Here is a 22429-nt window from a genome sequence, read left to right on the forward strand (position 1 = left end):
AGGTTGCCCAGAGAGAGACTGAGAAAGACGAGCTTTCGGAGCGAGATGCCTTCTACTGATGTGAATCATGCAAAATTTATGGAAGCAATAAAACTGTTCAGCGTGAGGTGCCGGTGGCAGAGGAGCATGATGCTGAAGCAGTGGGTAGCAAAAGATAACAAGCACAAGAAGAAATAATACAAGCTGGAGTCTTGCCTGGAAGACAACTCAGAGGGAACAGAGCGCACAGCGGTCTGCCTGCTGCTGGTGATGCCTCACTAGACCTGAGAACTAGCCAGAAGACGGGACAATGCTGTGGTAAATGTGTGCTACAACACTGGGTTTATTAGAAGTTATTAATCACAAATACCCAACATGCAGACTAAATAAATGTGAACCAAGTTAACTCCTCCTTCCAACACTTCAAGTTTCCAATCTACACAGGTTTCCAAACAGCCTATAATTAGATTTCTACATGAAATCTCAACTGTATACAAATGTTGACAGAGACAATTATCTGGCTGTCAATCATTTCAGTTGCAAACTGAATTTTGAAATCCAAAAGTAAGCTGTAAAAGCCACTTGTTAGTTTTTTCAGTAAGTTGTAAAACACTGAAGTTGTTATTCTGTACCTTTTACAGGTAATATCAATTCTGAAAATAAAGGTTTTTTTTTTAGTAAACAGCGTGACTGACACTGTGTTTAGGGTATATTGATATGTTGATGTTTTAGGGTAGGGGAGGGGGCATGAAAGTATTTCCATCTGCCAAAGGGCGAGCCCAGCAGAAATGGTTTGGAACCCCTGCTCTAAATTGAAAATTCCCAAATTGAATTTCTGAAGGAATCACTTTCTGGGGCATTAATTGAACAGCCATATGTTTGGACAGACAGATAACCCAAAACATAACGCATTCAGCCACAGATGCTGATCTCACTTATCATATCAGACAGAGAAAATATACTTCAGTGTTTACAGAAAAATGAACGCAGTGCAGCTTGAATGTTTTGCTGCATGAACGATCGAAATGAGATGAAAAATAACTCAACATGAAGAGCACAAGCTGACCAACATGAGCGTGAAGGTGTCCATGTGTTGACTTATGAGGTACACTTTAGTGTCGCCACAGAGCTACTGGATGCAGGCTCTTTAACACATCGACAGAGACGCAGGAATCCACCATGACTCTCTCCTGATTCGGCAGCAACGCTCTTAACGTGCCATTAAGCAGACCACAAACCACACGACACCCTCAGCGACACAACTGTGGTTGTACGGCTTCAACTTGAGGACGTTTCTTTCGGCAGGGAAAGCCAGTGCACAACTATTTCCCTGACAAACACGACAATAAAAATAAAAGTTATTCTCTGAACGTTAAGACTACAATCCAACATGTTGTCGGCTGCAGCTCTGAAGGCTGGAGGGGTGTGTTTGATTTTGTACGTGTGAAGCACAAGGTGAGCAGTACAGTCAGAGAACACACACACACACACACACACACACACACACACACACACACACACACACACACACACACACACACACACACACACACACACACACACACACACATCATCCATATTTGACAAGGTTAGTTAATCATCAGTCACAGGGACAAGGGGACAGACAGACTCTCTCTCCTCTGTCTGTCCTCCATCTCCTCCTCTTTTCATCCCTCCATCCCCTTTTCTGTTTTTCATCGTCTTTCTCTCCAAGGGCGACTTTCTTTTTCCATCCAAATTAACCTTGTGCATCTCACCACATGCTTTTATCTCTTTTTTCTTTACATCTGCTTGTCTTCGTCTCCTCTGCTCTCTCTCTCTCTCTGTCTCCCCCCGTCTGCCTCTCTCAACCCCTCAATCCTCCTCATTACCCCCTGAACCGAGGCCTTCCCCCCTCCCTCCCTGTCCCTCCATCATTCGGGGCCTCTAATCGGCCACACATCATTGCCTCCCTGCAGTTTAGTTCAAGGTAAATCTAGTGCTCCTTCTAACAAAGAGAGATGGAAGGGGTTGGAGAGAGGAGGGTGAATGGATTGATGGACAGGTGAACAGTGGGGAAGGTATAAGAGAGTTACTAGTTATTGTGAACCGGAAGAGGGAAGGACAGAGGAAGAGAGAATGTAAAACAGGTAAACTGAACTGATGAGTGTAAGGGGTAAAAGGCAGAGAATACAAGAAGAGAGAAGAGGAAAGCAAATGAAAAGGAAATAAGAGAAATAAGGAAAGTGAAAAAGGACAGAAAAGGAGAGGACAGAGGAAGGAAGAGCAAAATAAAGGAAATAAGAAGAGGGACGCAGCGATCAGGAGAGGGGCACAAAGAAAAGGGAAATAATTGGATCAAAAGGAAAGGAAGGAAAATTGGTAAAAGAAAAAAAAGGAGAATAAAAGAAAGAAGAAGGAGAAAGGAAAAGAGACAAGAAGTGATTAAAGGAAAATAAACAAAGAAAATTAGAGTAAAGAAGAGGAGAGACGCGAGAAGGCAGCAAAAGGAGAGGAGGGAATGCAAAAGGGGAAGAAGGGCTTGAAGAGATAGACGCGTTAAAAAAAGGGGAAAAATTAAAATAAATAAATGAAGCAGAGAGAAGAAGGAAAAGGGGAAAAAGAAAAAAGAGAAGGGAAAGAGAAAGACTGAAAAAAATAAGTTGATATGTTTAAGAAAAGGAGGCATGTCAATAATTGAAAGTGTTTGCAGAGTGACAGGGAGATTTTTACAAGGACTATCAGAAAATGCCACAAAAAGAAAGAGGAAGAAATTATTTTTTAAAGGAAAGATATTGCATTAAAGCCAGAGTAGAAATGACGTCTGTCCACTTGTATTGGGGGCGAACGAGGCGCGAGCATCTATCAATGTGCCGCGCTCGCAGCCGCCAGGGACGGAGACACCAGTCAGCTCAGGAAATAAGAAAATGATTAAGAGCGATTTAATGTCACGCTGCCGCCAAGCCAAAACGCACATCTGTCACAGACTGATGTTTACTGCACCTCCCCTCTCACCACCCCCCCCCCCCCCCCCCCCCCCCCTCCTTCATTCACTCACAGTCCAGCAGTCACTCATTCATTCATTACACTCTCCCATCCAGGCTCACATATTGCACCTTTTCCAAACCCAGCCCCCCCCCCCCCCCCCCCGAGCCTGTATCTTCTGTTTTCTATCATCCCACTCACACACATTATCTGTTGTTAACAACTTCGACTGTGGGAATGGTCCTGATTATTTCCATATGAAGCACAAACAAAAGCATGGGAAAGTGCTGACAGTTGGATCCCTACATGGAAAAATGGTGCACGTACAGCACATAGCTCCCATCGTTCCCTGAGTGGAACCTCTTTTACCATTCTCTAGAAAACAACAAGAAATGGAGGCATGACCTCGACTAGGCTGCTGTTTCCCTACATGTGTGCGGACCACAATCCTGTCAACACTACACGTGGACCGTTTCTTTTCAGTGCTCAACAGAAACCAGAGTCCAAAATCACAGCTTTTATATACTGCCCCCATCAGTTTGTTTGTCCCCATTACAGTTGGCGGCAGTCCTTTTTTTTTTTTTTTTTTTTCAGAAATAGCCTGATGATTTCTATAAATTTAGAGCAAGAAGTGCACGTGAATAACACCTTAAGCCTTATAAATAGGGATTTTTTTTTGAGGCATGGCTAAAAAGTGGCTGCACAGAATATCAATTTTTAAATCTCCAGGACTTCAATCACATACAAAATCATGAATTAATAATACATGTTTGTGTTGAATGGATGTTTGTTGCCATTTAAGAAAAATCTCAAAAGCAACTAATACAGGACACACAGGATTCCTCTTCCTTGTGACCTTTTGCACTCACCATTACACTTCCCTCCGTTGATGGGGTCGCCGTAATAACCTGGCATGCAATTCTGGCAGTGTGTCCCAGCAGTCAGGTTCCCACAGTGCTCACACACGCTGCTGTTCACACACCTGCTGTGACCGTTGCACTGACACGCTGGGAAAAATTAAACACAAGCACAAAGTTAAAGTTACACTCTGTTGCAACTACTGCAAAAAAAACAACTCTTATTATTATTGTGGAGTAAAGGGTTGTGGCTACAAGATGAGTGTCTGTTGTCACTCACCTGGACACTGGATAAAGGCCCAGTTGTAGCCTCTATCAGACAAACAGAGACTCTGATCCAGCACCATGTCCCTGTCTCGCAGTCGTTCCCGGACTCGGGGCGCGGGCCTCGCACCAGCGGGCTTCATGGGGCCTCGGTAGGATCCCTCCATGCAGACGCCCCTGCCGGTGTTGCTGGGATCACCACACCAGCCGCATTCGGCCCTCTCCAAACAGTCCGCACACGTCCTCAGACCGGAACAGTTCTGGGCTGGAGAAGAGATGTGAGACAGGTAGAAAGGAGGGCGAGGGAATAAGAGAGAAAAACTAGTAAGGACAAGTTGGAAAAAAGTATGTTGCGGAAAAGTTTTTTTTTTTTTTCCTCATGCCAGTCCTGAAAGTAAAATCAGGGTCAGTCTTCTGTCTTCAAAACTCAGATGTTTTCTGATTGGTATTTTGTTGGTCCTATTTGTGTCAGCCAATCACTTAATGGCAGAATCCACTGATTGTGAAATGATACTCTGATTCAACACTGCGCTGTGACGCGGCAAAAGCTGGCACCAATAGCCCAAAAGTTTAAACCCTGTTCACACTGAGTTAGTGAGGGAGGGGCATTAGAGCAACTCATCTTATATGTATCCAACTAGAATGTAAGTTATGTAGTAGATGTTATGCTCACCCTAACAGGCGAATACAAAGTCTTTTTTAACAGGAAGCGAGTGTGTTCATATATTAATTTAGATGTGTAAACAGTCAGTTTTTAAGCTAACATTAAGAGGACTTATATATACTTATATATAATATATGAAGTATGTGTGTTTCCATCAATGGCTGCGGAGGGAAAAACAACTAGGCTTGTTTTCAGAAGTAAGCCGGATACACTAACCCTTTATGTATGAGTGTAAATCAACTGATCAACAAGTTGCTGTTGCTAATAAACCCATCTACACGAGGAACATGGAGAGATCCTCAGGAATGTCTCTGTATTGAAAACGTTGTAATGTTTATTTAATGTCTGTCTAGCAGCGGCCATGTTTTGTGCTGTACTGAAGAGGTCAAAATGCTCCAGCAAAACTTGTTGTGAAACCCCATCTGAGTACAAAAACTTATTTTCACTATTGCAGACATTTTCTCTAGGTGTGGAGATTTCAGTATTATTAGATTGAAGGAAACACAACAAATGTGACTTTAATCGTTACAGATCATCAGTGACAATATTACCACCACATTGTATTGTTTTAAATGTTTTAAAATACGACCTTAAACGAACTGCTCAGACCTATTATTGCCGCCCCTTAGGCACATACATCTAAACAGAGGCTTCTCCATGTCCGCACTCCTGCTGGGTTCTCAGAGAAGAAGATGTCCTCATCACACATTTGTGATGAAATAAAAGCATCTTTCTGTCCTTCACACTGCAGTACAGTCTTAATGCAAACAGCTTCGAAACAGAGCATGAACAAAATCAAACGCCTCCAGTGATATAATTTCTCTCCTCTTATAGACTTTGAGTCTTGTTTTCACCCTTTCTCTGACCCGCAACATTTACAAAGAAATTGGCTTTGTTTTTTCCCAACACCATTCCTCATGTGGAGAATCGCATTTGTATTCATAAAGTGAATGTGACATTCAAAAACACTTTACTGGTGTAAATTAAAAAATGACACTTTTCTTTTTATGGTATGGCATTCAATAGTTGAAAAAAGGAAAACACAAATCTCAATATTGTTTTGTTGACTGAATGTAGCAGAACGTAAGCAATAGGTGACGGGAATAAGAAAGCGAAGCTTTTATTTTTATATTTTTTATATATACATTTGACTTTTTTCCTGGAGACAGAAGGCCTTCCAAAGTTAACGCTACAGCTGTGTTTTGAACCTTTCTTTTGCTCTCAACAGTCTACAAAGCGAAGGTGGAAACACAACCGGCAGAGAGCGAGAGGAAGGTAGGAAGCCTCTGTGGGTCTCCTGGCGTGTACACAAGAAACCCGAAAAGGTTGAGAGAACTTATCCGAGGTGTTGTTTCTTTTAGCCGCGGCGAGATGATTCGAATGCAGCGTCAAGTTGAAATTTGCATCTTCACCAGAAGTTGTTTCCTTTTGAACACGAGACATTTCCATACGCCACAGATGTTCAGGCTGAACGTGTCTCTCTTTGTGTGTCCCTGCTCGCTTGGAATACTCCCGCCGTCCTCTGTATGCGAGCTCCCCGTGTTGCATTATTCAACTCCAGCAATGCCGATTCATTTTGTTCCCTCACCGTCTTTATAATTACAAACTTCTGCTCTCCATTTCTCAGATTCCCTCTTAATCTCCTCTCTGCCACATTTTTTTTTTTATCCTGCTCCTTTTTCCCCCAATTCCTACTCACTAAGCCATCTTCTCCTCCTGTGCTTATTTAGTGCTGCTTTCTTCACCTCTGTCTCCTCTCTGCCTTCATTTCCTGTCATCTCAGTGTAATTTCATCCTTTTATAGATTACTTTATAACACTTAAGGCTCAATGAAATCACAAAAGATGAACCTGTTATACTTTTTATTTAACTTTTTCATTCCCCTCTCTCTCCTACTGTGCTCTTCCTTCCATTTTTTTTTGTTTGCCTTTTTACTTCTCCCCTTGACGACTCACTGGATCTCTACTGTAATCAATAGTTCAAAGTGAGGCAGTTCATCAGAATATCCCAAACGCAGCACACAGTAGGGTGTCCTCGTCTAGGAAAGCAAATATTTGCATACCCAAGAGCTGACTTTAACATCCAATAAATATACCCAGCCTGCTTACCATTTAAGAGGAGGGCTCGAATTGCAAGAAATTGGTAGCTTTCCGTAAATCAAACCCAACAAATAACCAGATATAATGAAATGTGTTGCTTCTATTGGATTAAAAATGAATCCAATTTTCACCCATGCCCAAATGGTGGCCATGCTGTGCACCTTCAGGACAGACAGTGTCAGCTCAAAGTTTGCTTTATTCAATATGATGAAACTGTGTGAGCTCTTCTTTTGCCAAGCAATACGGTTTTTATGAAACTACATTTTTTTTACACTAACAAGGTGAGGATGACATCTTGGATGCAGTTTAATGCATCAACATTTCAACTACATTCGATGTCCTACAGAGCCTGGTTATACACTCTTTTCACAGGTTTTTGGTCTTAGATGCTTTTGATCAAGACAAATGTATCACTATCAGTTTTGCACTTATCTGCTTAGTTAGCTTCTTGATGTCTTCTTCAAATGTGATTCAGCCTTTACGGATTGTTCCATGAACCAGATAAATCCAGTGTATTCACTCTACCTCAACTGCAAGCACAATGCAATTCTCATTGTTTAGTGACATGTTTGTTTCAGGATAGAGTCAGGATTGAGAGACAGTCATTTTTACAAACCTATCTATGAATGCTAAAGCTGTAGTGCAGGGAGAACATTTTGTCACCTTAAGTCCCACCTTCTAGTCCATTTGAAGTCCATGATTGAGTGAACTTTTTTTAGAAATGCGGGAGAAAAAAAGCTCTCCGTTAAGGTTTCTATCAAACAGATGACGAGTGCAGTTAAACATGTGTCTCTTAAATCTAATGCCGTTCTCGGATTTCAGGTTGATTGTCCAATTTAAACAATGACCAGGGGCAGCAGGCGGAAGTCTTGCCCTTGATATCTGAAAATCTGCTGGCTATACAGGAAGTTCCAAAATATTAGCTCTCGCACCCAGAAGCTCAATTCTTGTCAGAATGTATTCAAAGATTTCAGAGATTTTGAGTTGAACGACTCTACATCTGGAGAAAAATGTTACATCATTATCCAAACAAATTAGTTATTGGAACTTAATTTGTGGACTTCAATGTCATGAAACTAGGAAGAATAGATTTACTCGGAGGTTCTATTTTACAAACAACATGCAAAGTACACTGAAAGTCACATTCATAAAAGATTATCAGTGGCTATGGCTAATTAACTTTTGTGAACAGCATTGCTCCGACCACGTTTCACTTCTATCAGCGCAGTGAGGCTGACAGTAAGAAACATGACGACACTCAAGCCTGAGAGAGAACTACACGATCGCTGTCACATCTTAAAACGTATTCCGATGCAGAGGTAATCTCTACATATAGACCTTCGAGTAGGCCCGAAACACACATTGGCAAGGTGCATCTGCAGCTCCTGACTGCGACTCATCTGTGTAACGTGTCAAAATCAGTGACAGCAAATGGATCAAATATTTCACGTATCAGTGTGCACGCTGCACGTCATGATGAAACGACACCCTGAAGACACAAACGACACGAGTAAAAGCGGCTCACCCAGAAAGAAAAAAAAACTTTCCGGTGTTTACTTACATAACTGTGTGTAGATAATATAATTTACCTGCTTTGTTCTTTGCGCTTCAGCTGTTTCTATTTTTAATAGCATTTCTAATTATCTTTCTTCATCTGTGTTCCACACGGACACAAGAAAGGTTATTTTCTCTTGCAGTGGTTTGTGTGGAAGAGGAGGAGGAGAGAGAGAGAACTGCGTAACGTTCCAGCGAGTGCCTGCAGGGTTTACAAGCTTTACTTTTAGTTAACAGCAGCAAAGATTTAGCTGCAACCTTGTGCTATTACACGGCGTTAGCCCCAGGCTATTTCTAGAGTCAACGTCTGTGTGGATGTTGCCCGTATTTCCCATGAGGGAGGGAAACATGCTATGATTAAAAATGAAACATGGGATGGAATGATGGAAGAGAAGATGAGACAGCTGACAATCCCGTTATTTCCCTCTGTGTTGACAGTGGTGATGATGCTGTCAGATAGTACTGGAACCCAGAAAGCCCATTGTTAGTTTGGGTCCGGTTATGAGTTTTGTTAGCAACAAAAAACATGGACTAACACCTTCTGAAGCTTGTAAAGTAAGATTTGTATCCTTAGCTGTAGTTAAAACATGTGAAATCAACTCATGCATGTATGCAATATTACTCATTTAAGTCTACAAATTGCATACGTTTTTTAAACCAGGGGTTGTACCATATTAAAGCATCCCTTTTTTAACGGTAATTTGTCATTGTGTTTTGCTGTTTTATACTCTGTTATTAGTTATGTAATGTTTGAAGTGAACGACGCTGTATGAAGCACTATTATCCAAAGGCAGATCTCCCCACAGAGAACATAAAAAATATATACCAAGTATTGAGTCAGCTATTTCCAGATTTTAAATCTTCACTTCTTGTTAGAAATGATCCTCCTGAATATACTGAGTTTGGTTGATTGACCAGAAGAGTAACTAGAATGACTATGTTGTGGTTCCTACCCATGGATTTTTAAAAATGTAATTGTGGTAAATTTTGATGTCATGTCTATATGATGTGTGACCTCCAGAAAGAATGGTTGCTAACTTGGTAATGGTAACTTGGTAACAGTATTGCCATCTGTACCGCTTGGCTATCCACATGGCTTTCAACAAAGTTCAGTGATCTTAAAATATGAAAAATAAGCATCAAGTCATTTAGTAAGGTTTGTAGTTATGACAGAGTGCTGTTTCTTCAGTGGTTTCCATCCATGTGAATAAGAATATATAGATTTGTGGTAACTGGGTCAAACCCAAGAGGACATGTGTTTGCATCTCAGCCGGTGCCACGAAACATCAGTTGGTAAAAACTTTGTGTTGCTGCCGTCACTCGGAGACTGAGAGCCTTAATGCCTTTAAAGTTGTGTCAGCAACAAACATGAAGCACAACATCTCTCCATCGCTGGCTGCTGTATCGTAAACATCCACAGCTCACTTCATGTGGTATGAGAGAAAACAAGCACATGCTGCTCCTCCACTTTCAAAACCCTTCCAAAAATATACTGCTCTATTGAAATCTGGATATTAGACTCCTTCATTGACAGAATAAACCAAGAGGATTCCTAAAAACAACACATGACATATTTGAAAGAACTTAGCCTATCTCTGTTTTCGCCAATGGAAAGAATTGCTTGTCTTTGTTTGGGGAGTTTTCATCTTATCTGAAACCCTGAAAGCACAATCGCCTCTGTGCCACATTCTGTTCATCAGCACAGGTTTGACATTTGGAGTCCCTGGATAGCACGTATCGTCTGGCTTCATCTGCCGTAATCCATTTGCTCCTACACAACTTGACAGTTAGCATTGCTGGAGCCAGTAGCACAGCTATGCATAATACATCAAGTGTTTGAGCCACAAGCTGCCTTCTCCTTCGCTCTCCTCGACTCGTGTGAAAATAGAAGACAGCAGACAGATTTTATGTGGGATGGACAGAAAAAAAAACATGCGTCTGGAAGACTGACCCAAGAGAAAATAAGCCAATATCAGTGCAGCAAAAACAATATTAGCTGCAACATAACATCTGGCCAAGCATGTGTGTGTGTGTGTGTGTGTGTGTGTGTGTGTGTGTGTGTGTGTGTGTGTGTGTCTACTTCAGTCCAATACAAGCCATACCATTTATTGTTTTGTGATGCTGTATATGTTGGGGCTCTAATGTGGTTAAACACAAAAATAGTGATAAACCCCAGCCCCTCCACATTAAAGGCAGGGTTGGTAATTTTCTCCAGGTACACTTTTTAAGATTTTGGTTGAAATTTTCTGTAAGTCCTGACAGAAATTAATAATTCATGTGTTCTGAAAAAGGAACAAAGAAAATCTGTCGCAGTAGGGCTGAACACTGACTGCCCAAAGGCAGACTATGTAGACTCTACCGCCGGGGGGCTTTCAATCGATACAATAACAATAGGTGACGTTGCGGCTGGCGGGGAATCATGGGAGTTCTCTCTGCTTCCCCAACCCCCCACCCCCGATGAAAACTAACTACAAGTTGACCGTAGTGATGTGAAGACGGACGAGCGAAAAAGACCTGAGGAAGGTAATATGTTTTTTACCGACGATGTATCCAAGTAATATATATATTTAAAAAGGTTTTAGGGTCACAAACTGTTTTCTGCCTTCTTACAGCTAAAAATGTACATGACGTTTTTTTTATCACAGCAGCACATACAGCAACAGTATGGCAGCTTTCAAGAGCAATTCCCACTTTCTTGTGCAACGGTCTCTAAAGTAACATCCAGTGTTTCCACTGCAAATATAAAATTGACGTATCTGTCATCGCAGCTCTGTTATGGCGGCCACCACGACAAGAAACGTCCCGTAACAACTATAAAATAACAGATTTCTCTGGCTTTGATAACTGTTGGAAATATTTGAGGTAATGTAAGTCCTCATATATATAACATAGGTTTGGTCAGTTTTTAATTCATTTAGATATTTTAATGTAAACATTTTAATAAAAGTCTACATACTGTGTGTTGAACAGATGTGAAATGGGTCAAACTTTACAATAAATACACACTTCATAATGTTTTCTCAAACCTTGATAATGGTGTGATAGTTGTTGTCTGATATGTCCTAGAACTAATGTTGTGAATGTCTGTAGGTGTCCACAGTTGTCTGCTGAAATACAGCAAATGCAGACATTATGCTAACAAGCTATGCCGCAGGAAGAGTTGATAAAGCAGAGTGAAAACTTTAATTTACAGTTAAATTTATATACAGGTACAGCTGTAAGACCTGCAGCGATGAGAAGTTCAAATAGTCAAATAAGCCAAAGAAACTATTTTAATAAACATGTCTTTCAGAACATTAGGCTGTTTTTTAAAAACGGTCTGATATCTGAACACTGGGGCCATGCTGGAGCTAATTGTTTCAAGAGTTTGTGTGGAGAAGTATGCAGTTAGCTTCCAGCCGACATGAAAAATGGGAATAATAGACAAAGCCTGCAGCCAAATTTATCTGATAAAAAAGTGACCCAGTTGGAATTGGATCCTCAGTCAAGCAATCGTTTGTGTGTGTGTGTGTGTGTGTGTGTGTGTGTGTGTGTGTGTGTGTGTGTGTGTGTGTGTGTTTGTTTTTAAAATCTGCTACCACAGACAAGGTCATGAATCCTTCAGCTGTAGCCCGCAGGCCTGGCTTCGAAAACCAGATGAATCCATAAACAAAAGAAGTGAAGCAGAAAGTTAAGCATGGACTGTAAACGGGCAGCAATGCTGCCTGAGAATTTGAAAAGTTAAGTGTGTTTTTATTTTATGTGGCGTTCTGTAAACAACAAAAGGTAGAAAAGTAACGGAACAAATGCATCCTACACACCTTCTGCCACCAAACCGACGTATGAATAATGAAAGAGAGAAGGACAAGAGGAAAGGAGGACATTATGTGAGAGGAGGAGATCAAAAGAAAGAAGAGGAACAATCTTTGCTTGGAGATCTGTCTGCACTCAAACTACTGACACCAGTGAGGAATAACAAACAAACAGGACAACAAAAAAAAACTCAAAAAATGCGTCTTGAGTCCTCAGAAAATAGAACATTTTGCATCAAATTGACATTTTTCTGTCAAAACACAAGAACTAACAGTAAAAAGTTCAGCGTCAAGCAAATATTTTGACAATGTTATTTTTTCTGGGAACTTTTTGAATTGTGGAATGAAATGTCTTTACTTTAACTTCACCTCTTTTTCAAACAAAACATTAAATAAGAAAAAGCTCCTTGTCCTGCATTTCCTACAGTTAATATACAACTGCAGGAAACAGAAACACCAGTACACACGTGTGCTGTATGTACGCCAACAGAAGCCCATGAAAAAAATAGCACCAGAGCCTACTGCATCCTTGGTCTGGTGTTTGGCAGGGAGTGCTGATAAGACTGGGATCATTGGGAGGATATAACGGCTGAATGTTGGCACAACACACTCCAGGTAAATCATGAGAGGTCTGAGAAGAGAACTAGTGATCATCTCATTCATACAGTGTTATATCGCTCATCAGCCTTTTGACTCTTTGGACAAAGCTTTACAATCTAAAATGTCTCATCCAATCATCCAACGATAAATAATTTATTCCTAAAAGATATTAAAAGCTTATAAAATACGATACATCTCAATACTGTATATGTGTTGTGCTTTTCTTGCAAAGAGAACTCCCATGATTCCCCGCTAGCCTTGACGTCATCTTTTGTTATTGTAGTATTGATTGAGAGTCCCCTGGTGGCGGAATCTACAGTAAATATTGTATCTTTAAACAAAATAAAACTTGACTTTGATTATAGGAGCAAACAGCCCATATCCATCTCCATCATATATACGTCAAAGCCATTACACACTCAAATGTACAGATCCTTACAGGTTTGTTTTTAGCGCTTTGTCATTTTGAGAATTGATATGCTCATTTCTTAATGCCAGGAAAAGGATAAGATTTTATCCGGTTCTCAAGTCCTAAAGTTCAGCATTAAACACCTGTACTGTCTTCTTATAAGTAAAGATACTCAGAAATTAAAATCTTCAATACAAGATAGAAAAAATGTGCACCTGTTTACTAACTATTGTTTTGGTAAATTAAAGGTTACATTTTCTGAGTATTTAATGACAGTGGCTAAAACCATGTACATGCATATTTATTTCTTTATCTCAGAATTTTTTTTTTGACAAAAGATAACTGGGTGTCACGTTTGTTTTTCCTGATCTTTCAGTCACATCTCATGTTCTGTGAGTGTAGAAGAAATGGTCAGACTCCATGTACTGAAGAGGAGCCTAATACATGTTGGAAAGGTTCAGAAAAAGTTACTTTGAAGACCATCAGTTCAGATTGTTTGGCTTCCCAACTTTGTTCTTGTTCTTAAAAACACAGATATACTTCAATCCTACACCTGAGAGCACTCTGTCTAATGTCAATCTAACAACTATCCCATCTAGAAACACCTTGTCGCGCTGTAGGACGTCCACATGCACTCACCACTGCAGTCCTGGGTCTGCCACTCCAGACACTGTCCGTAGGGGAAGGAGATGACGTACGCAGAGGAGTCGACACAGCGCTGTGTGCTGCCGCACCACATACACTCCATGGCCTGGCTGGTGCAGTTTGCACAGCTGGTGCGCAGAGAGCAGGGCGTCTTACAGGGACGAGCAGTCTGACTCTGAGGACTCCCTGAGACAGAAGAGAATAAAGGGTTAGGTTATGAATGAAGTTCATTTCCCTCCATGCCCTGGTGCAAAGCAATATTAATGGTGAATATGACAACGTAAAATATAGACTAAAAGTAAGTACTGCAAGACAATAAGAAAGTAGAAAATGAATTATCAAATATTAAGTAATATAATAAAAATATATTTTGTCATTTCATCATTCTTCCTCACCAGCAGGTTTTTCACAGATCAGGCCGTCGGTGGTGGCCGTGCAGGGGTTCGCTTTGAGACCAGACACCTGTGTTCGCTCCAGGTAGGCACAGAAACCAGAATCACTGGGCTCTCCAGGTAACCATTTCAAGCTGGTGTTCGTGAAGGGTGAGGTGTCCTCCCAGCCCCAATATGACACGTTGATCTTCCTCAAGCCGACCCAGGGAGATAACTTCTGCAGGGGCGGGACAAGGGTAAGAGAAGATAGAGAATAATAAGAGATGTTAGAAGAAGCACGTGTAGATACAAGGCCGCATGCTTTCATTCCTGTTCCTCGGTTTATTTGGATTTGCCTTTACATTTGTGAATATGTTTCAGGATTCTTTTGACTGTTCTTTTACTTTAAGAACAACCTAAGTTTTAAATAATTTAAACTATCCTTCCAGTAACCGAAATGAAAGTGAAATGGAGATGAATGCAACTGAATTAGCTGCAGGTCTTCCACAGTCTCTTGATAGTTAAAATGTTTTTAGTTTTTTTTACAAAATAAAATAAAAACAATAAGCCCAAATTGTATGCAGTTAAATTAACACCTGAGCTGGCACTGACTCTATGTCATGGCGGTAGGAGTTAACCCTTTTTTTCAGTAGGTTTCACAGAGAGTGACTGACACAATATTGTGCTTTACATGAAAGTGGATCGTTAATCAAACCTTCTGCAAATGACTGTAATTGTTATAAAAGCAGAAACTCTTCAGGTTCGCAGCATCAAATCATTTGAGAAACATATCGGCTGATTGAAGTGTAATTGACTAAACAGTTTAAATGATTTCATGACTACACTAGTGGGATTAGTTTATGAAATGCCCATGTTGATTTTTTAAAAGACTACTTAGGGTTTGATTTGACAGAAATCAAAATGTTTTCCCACAGCATTGATTTACTTCATAAAAACATCTAATAGGCTTAAAATGAACATCTCTGAAGGGAAAGTGTAGGGCAGTGAACGACAAACTTTCGCTACATTTACAAGTTATACCAGCCACATTATAGATGAGGTGTACGTGTTCTGACTTTGCACTGAACGTAAATTGATGCTTTTATTATCTCTAAATAAGGGGCATGACAACGGAAAAAGATGAAGGATAGTTATCATGTTATAATGACTCTTATTCACAAAAACTTGTAACTTTTGTTCAAAGCAGAGAGGAACAAAGAAGACCATCATTTTCATTCATTAACTTTTTAAAAAATATATTATTCTAATTCTAATGTCCTGATGAAGATTCAGTAGAGTCGAAACGCATAGACACATCCCTGTTTCATAAAGGGTTTTTATACGGCATCAGAGTGCCTCGGACTTTCAGTTTAGACTGCCTCTCCACACTTCAAACTTTGTCATCAGGACAGTCAAACTTATTGTAAGCTATTTGACTTCTGCCCCCTGTTCTTGAAGAGCACCTGATTCCTTTTTTTGACCCAGTTCAGCACTCACTTCTACCTTTTTTTTCCCACGATTCTAACTGTACCTGATGCATCACATTTATCAAACAGTCTATGTGTGTGTGGGGAAAAACCTGTAGATGCAAATGTATATGTGACAATCATTCACATTCTGTCAGGCATTTTGTTAGTTTAATAAGATGGAAAGTGACCATGGAGCTTTTTTTTTGTTTCATAGTGGGTATGAGGCCAACTCTTGACTTCTCTCTCATGCTTGGACTCTATGGTAGAACTTACAAAAAAAGCCGAAGCAACATATGGTGCTATGAAAATTTGTTTTTACAAGTCTGAATGTAAGTATTTGGTTAACATCCACTTCAAGCCAGGGAAGTTGTGTTGTAAATCTTTTTAAATGATTCCACATCCTTATTATGAAAGTGTCAATTCTGATGCCATCAGAAAACAGTGAACCACACTGCTCATTAAGCAGGTGATAACTCAGATTTTATGATACCAACATTGCCTGACATCTTACAATAAATAATCTTGTATTTATGATTCAAAAGTGAGCATAATGTTCTGCGTCATACAATAAATCACAGTATCATAATATCAAGATGCAGCTATTTAATTAGAATACAACTTTACACATGGTGCTCAAACAAGTGAACTCCACAAGGAGTTTTTCATTTGTTATTTATTTAATTGAGTCATAAGATATTATTTACACTTATAAGAAGAAATAAATAAGAATATTTATTGAATGGTTAAACTCTGATACTGTTTAATAATCCATCTTCTCATAGAGTCCTTATTCTACTTCAGTTAAAGCCTGGGCGTTATCACTGTGAGATAGCCAAATGAAGTAGGTATTCCCCAAAGTTATTTGGTATATCTTTCTGTATCTTAACTAACAGCATTTTGTATGTCTGTATACACACTTTTTTTTTTTAAACTACCCACCTTATCTTGAAGCTGGTATTTCTGCAGCTCTTCAATCACAAAGTTGACCTGTTTGTCTGTGACCAAAGAGGCAATATTTCCTCCCAGGTTTTTGCAGTAGTGCTGGGCATTATCATAGCTCTCTCTGCTGGAGTTGATCCTCAGGCAAGCCTCCCCAACATGGTGCCAGCCGTCCCCACACAGCTGGCCTGCACAGAGACACACATACTGTCTTTAGGCATTTAAACATTAAAACAGTCATCCTAGACATCAGCTAGCTTCAGCCACATGACACCGAGGAAGTCTTAGGCCTGTTGGTAATCTTGGAACCCCTGAATATCATTCAAAATGTTCTCTAATAAAAAAAACATAATAAAGATAACCGCTATAGAAACTGTTGAATTTGCTTAATGTTAAACAATTAAGTATGTAAGAGTGTATGAGTCTGATTAGCTAATAATAGCAATTAGAAAAAGCTAGCACTGCGCAATAAGGCAAAAGTTAGCCAGATTACAAACTAAACTTTTTTTTTTTCCCCAAGTACCTCAAATGAACACTTGATGTTTGGCTTACAGTTTTTGCACTCTGACATGCTAAATGTAGCTCTTTAGCTTGTAATGTTGAGTGCATTATCATCTATTCCCTTAGCAAGCAACATGATGAAGCATTTTTTTTCATATGCTAATGTAGTGACTCGTGTTTTTTGTGCGAGTTCTAACTTTGAATTTTAAGTATGCCAAAATGCCACGGTTCAGCCCATTGTATTATTTAATTGCCACAGAGAGCTGCTAATGTTAAGCTCTAGCTGGTAAAGTTTCCCTTCTACATTTTATAGCTACTTACAGTATGCCTGTATGGTAATTGACACGAAGACCTTGTGCAAAAGTGGCTTAAAAATAGTCTCTTGTTAACAACGTTAGCTGCAAATGATTAGCTTGCAATGTTAGCAATTTCAAGTAAACATTCAGCTATATCATGTTTTTTTTACTACAAGTGATAGTAGGCTATTACTAACAAAGTCAAATAATTGACAAATCACTAAGCACGAAGGATCATGACAACTTTAAATTTAAGCTATTTTTTAAAACTCAGGCCATAAAAGACATCAAGAAGGGTGATCAAAGGCAGAAGCAACATGTAAATCCAACTAGTCAAATACATAAAGAGCCAGTTACTTGACAAAACAAGCAGAGGGCAGGACTAATGAGGTAATGAGGATCAGGTGTACATGGACAGTCATGTGACCTGCATAGAGGGAGGGGAATGACATTTGAATGTTATGTTAATGTGAAGTCCTGGGAATTACTGCTGAAAGAATCAGCAAACAATTGAACAGCTTCAAGAGAACTATTTCTGGTACATGGAATTCAAAGGTGATGTAGCATATTGGAATCATTCAGAGGTGAAGTTATTTTTGGTTTGTGTTTTTGGTTTAGATCAGGGAATCACATTCTGGCTTTTATCTAGCAAGACTAATTTGAAACAAAAATAATTTCATGAAATTTCAAAATTAAGACATATGAGAAAAATAAACATTTGAGGTAATTGTTACCAAAGGGTGACTATGGCTGGCATTCGTCATCTGTACAAATACATAGATAGGCTACTTATTTTTTCTTCTGGGGTCATTTGGCAGCATCTTGTAGGAGACTTAAATAGCAGAGTTCAATTAGCCAGGATAAAAGTGAAGAAAAGTCATCCCGCCTCCACTGAGTACCCCTGTTTATTTTGGACTCCAGGACTGATTACATTCACAGGCATATAATGGCTTCCATCACCGACCTTTTCATGCTACGGACAAGAAAATACCTGCTTTCTTTATTTTTCTCCCATAGCAATAGCAATAATCTTCCAAAGCGAGAGGAGAAAGACAGACGAAGGGGTAAGAAAAGGAGGAGTCGAAAAATAAACAGACAGATTAGGGTCCAGTCTTTGTGTAAAAGCGGCGATAAACATGTCAGACCGTTTAGGACAATTAGGCATAACATGGCTGTCTAAAGAAAATGCCAGAGCTGCCAAGGTGGGTGCAGCTAGTTTCCATTACCCCGGTCCTCTGAGCCACCCTGTTACTATAAATATATCTCCACACAAATAATACAATGTGGCCTGTCATGCTAATGGACTTGGAAGCAGAAGATACAAATTACAACAGGGACCCTCAAAAGGTCCCACTACTCACATATTTTACATGCATACTTTGGTTCACACTAGGGTTTTCAAGAAACTAGAATTTCAAACTTGGATATGATGCTACTAGCAGTAGTAGCTTAATATTTCAACATGTCATACACCAAAAGAGGTGCCCAGCCCACATCGATTTACTAGACACTGAAAAAAATAAACAGACAAGAGCAGCAACCGAACGAGAGAAAAATAACTTATACATAACAGAACATGTCTAACAATGACAAATCAAATGTCCACCTAATATTTTGGTTGTATCTAAAAATTAAACGTCAAAACCTGTTTATATAATAGTATATACCACAGCAACAAAAATGTATGTCCTAGCCTGATATTGTTGGATAAGTTTTTGTTTTTAGTAAACAAAAGTTGCAGGCAAACTTTGCATTTTACTGTAAAAGGTAAACAGGGATAAGTAAGCCTGGCTGACGTTTAATCTAAATTTAATTTCTTAATCACAGTATATATGACAAGATTTAACTGCACTTCCAACAAGCATTCTTTCAAATAATAAACACTATTAAAGGTGTAAGCTTTTTTTCAACGAAGATTGAGGGTTTTATTGTTATTACGAATCTAGGAAATATTGGAAAAATGTCTGGGAGTCACTATCTTAGAAAATGCAGTCGGATAACTCCCAAGGATATCAACATGACACGAAGTCCAACAGTCCATGGTTTAAGAGTAATGTCAACAAAGCCTACAGCTAGCACTTGTAACTATTGCTGCTTGTCACTGGCGGCACCAAGAAAATGTGAACCAGCAGCACGATAAAAACTGTATTATTAAAGAAAGACTTACTGCAGTTAGTTCAGTACCAACCAAAACTGTTCTACTATTTTACACCATAATATTGTTTTTCCATTGGACATCAAACAACATGTTCATAGCAAACCAAAGAACTGCTATGTACAGGCTACAGGGCCTCGATTCGGAAAGAGAAATAAGAGAGCAAAAACAGTATAAACCTCTGCTTTTAACTAATTAAAACTTCACAACTTGTACAAAATAAGCTAACTAGCAAGCGCTTTATTTTGCTCTTAGTCATGCTAGCTCCAAAGTCAAACTGAGAGCAGCTTTAGCTAAGGGCTCCGCATTAAAGCAGAGCGCAATGACTTTGTGGAGTTTGTTAGTCAGGCAAGGAATTCTAATCAGGACATCCAGTAAACACTTCTAAACACTTCCCTCTGCAGCTGAGTGGAGAGGAGATGTATCCTGTGTTCATGTATGTATGCTAATCCCCTCAGTGTACATGCCTGCACAGACTGTTAGACTTAAAGAGGACATATTATCCCCCTTTTCTACCTTTTCAAACAGTCCCCTGTGGTCTAAATGAAACATCTGGGCTGGGGGTGGAGTCGATGGGTGGAGATATCAGGGGAGAGGAGGGGATTTTTTTTTTTTTACCAGAATCCAGCTTGTCACCACAAGTTGAGCAAATTTGAAACGGAGCATTTTTCTCTGTGTTGTAAGACTTATGCAGACCACAAACAAAGGACTGGATGGGTTTATTTCACAATTTGTGGGTCAGTAGACACTCAGCTTACCCAAATGTATGTTCACAAACACTTTAAAATTGATTTTTCATAATATGTCCCCTTTTTTACCACACACTACCTGTCTTTTTTCCATCCTGCTCATGTTAAAATGTACCAGTTAAAAAACATGCAGCAGAAACCAAAACAGCTTTTGAACACAGCTGCCCAGAAGTGTTCATCTGCAGTGATTGAGGCCGTAACTTTGGGAGGCATCAGGACTCAGGGTTTAGGTTGAAATGCATTCAAATCAGAAAATATTTTGTTAAAATCGTTTTTTGTTGGTCCAACATAGGTAATTTTAAGTTAAATAAAACTAAATAAACATCTCATTTGTGCACACAGGCACACATATACAACAAAGGGGGCTTGAGCATCTGCATTTTTGCCCTTTTAGAGAAAATACCCTTTTTCTAAATAATAATTTCCTATTTGCACACAGCCTGGCCCACCTATGGCCCAATATTCTTGTGGGCGCTAGTGTGATACTACCTTCAGTCATTTAGTCAATTTGGGCTCCTGTCCCTCCAAAATTGTCAGCACATCCCTTATGCCTGTCACGGTATACTAAAAACTTTGGTTTATCAGAGCTAACTGATGCCATGTTGTGTTCTAGCAGCAAGAACTTTACTTTAGTATCATATGAACTTTCCTAATTAATTAGGAACGTGACAGCAGCCCCTGTGTTTGCAGAGTTCTCTTCATGTTAACCATCTCTCTTGTCCACTGTGTGTGTGTGTGTGTGTGTGTGTGTGTGTGTGTGTGTGTGTGTGTGTGTGTGTGTGTGTGTGTGTGTGTGTGTGTGTGTGTGTGTGTGTGTGTGTGTGTGTGTGTGTGTGTGTGTGTGTGTGTGTGTCCTCACCAGGCAGAGCTTGACACTCCTGCTGCTGTACCTCCCACTGACAGTTGAGGTTGAGGGAGCAGCTCCTGCAGTTGGCCAGTCTGAAACACTCCTGCTCCTCCCTGCGCTTACACCTGGACGAGTTTGTCACAGACTACAAACACAAACACACACATACAGCACATACACAGAAGAAACAATATCAGTCTAGTTAAACTTCATCATCGTAGTCCCAGTTTACAGTAAATACAATAAATGTGGAGCAATCAATACGATGCAGAAGACAAGCCGAAGATGAATAAAGTGTGGTGGTTCAGTGACTCAAACAGCCAAACAGAACATGCAGAGTTAATAAATCAATAAAAGCACATACTATACTGGGATTGTTTTGTTTTTTGAATTGTAGTTATCTATTTTTTTATGCTGTGTGACACTTGTTTACACTTCAGGGAATGTTGAACTTTATCTTAGATCCCTGAACAGACCTTAAATTTTAATCTAAGAAGGATTTTTTTTTTTTTTGGCATGACAGACTGTGCTGAAAGTTTTTTTGTTGTTTTTTTTTATCAATTTTAGTTGTTAGCAGTGTGCATTTCTCAGTTTCAGCATCAGCAAACACTGATCCAACCTTAACAGACGGTTGAATGGTTGAAGGTTTCTTCAGGGAATAGATCAATATGTTAAACTTAAAGCAATTTGTAGTGTTCAAAGTTTGATCTAAATAGCTTATTTTTATTGTTTTTTGCCTTTTGTATAACCTGCATAGATTTCAGCCAATTTATTTTACATTTTTGTACCTAATAGCTCTTATTGGCATTGGGACCGTAGGTGTTACTGTATTACCATCGGCTAGCTTGGTTTAAAAATTCATATTTAAATCCCACCAGCTGTGACAGTTAAAGCTATATTTACACAGAAGAGGTACAGCATGGAGCTCCTCTACAATTCTTTGTAGATACATAAAATGTCTTTTTTTCATTCAAATCTGCCATGTCCGTTTCTTAAAAGCAGAAACAAACAAAGAAACCATTCTTTTTCTAAACAGATAATTGTGTGAAAATATCAGTAATTATTTATAATTTTTTTTTTGTTTCTCTTTGCCGTTTCTTCCATTTTTCCAGTGATGACTTATTGAGGCCATATTCAATAACAAACTGTATTATTACAGGGTTATGTCAGCGAAGGAGGGTCATCTCGCTACACGTCATAGAGAAAGATTTGCAGAAAAAGTAAAAAATTAAAAATAAACAAAGATTAAAATCTGATGGATGATTTGCTTGTCAGC

General features: G+C 39.5%; 1 protein-coding gene across 3 annotated transcripts in view; it reads right to left on the bottom strand.

The window, feature by feature from the left end:
- The window catches only part of atrnl1a (attractin-like 1a), a 251193-nt gene that overhangs the window by 162785 nt on the left and 65979 nt on the right, over positions 1-22429 (bottom strand). For all 3 annotated transcript variants that reach the window (XM_061040358.1, XM_061040357.1, XM_061040359.1), the window contains 6 exons: positions 21166-21298; positions 16606-16793; positions 14222-14435; positions 13821-14012; positions 4081-4329; positions 3813-3950 (listed from right to left, as the gene is read on the bottom strand). In XM_061040358.1, coding sequence (XP_060896341.1) covers positions 3813-3950; positions 4081-4329; positions 13821-14012; positions 14222-14435; positions 16606-16793; positions 21166-21298 — 1114 coding nt within the window. The remainder of the gene's footprint in view (positions 1-3812; positions 3951-4080; positions 4330-13820; positions 14013-14221; positions 14436-16605; positions 16794-21165; positions 21299-22429) is intronic.

The sequence above is a fragment of the Labrus mixtus genome, chromosome 6 (genome assembly GCF_963584025.1).
Source record: "Labrus mixtus chromosome 6, fLabMix1.1, whole genome shotgun sequence".
In the NCBI taxonomy this organism is placed as follows: domain Eukaryota; kingdom Metazoa; phylum Chordata; class Actinopteri; order Labriformes; family Labridae; genus Labrus; species Labrus mixtus.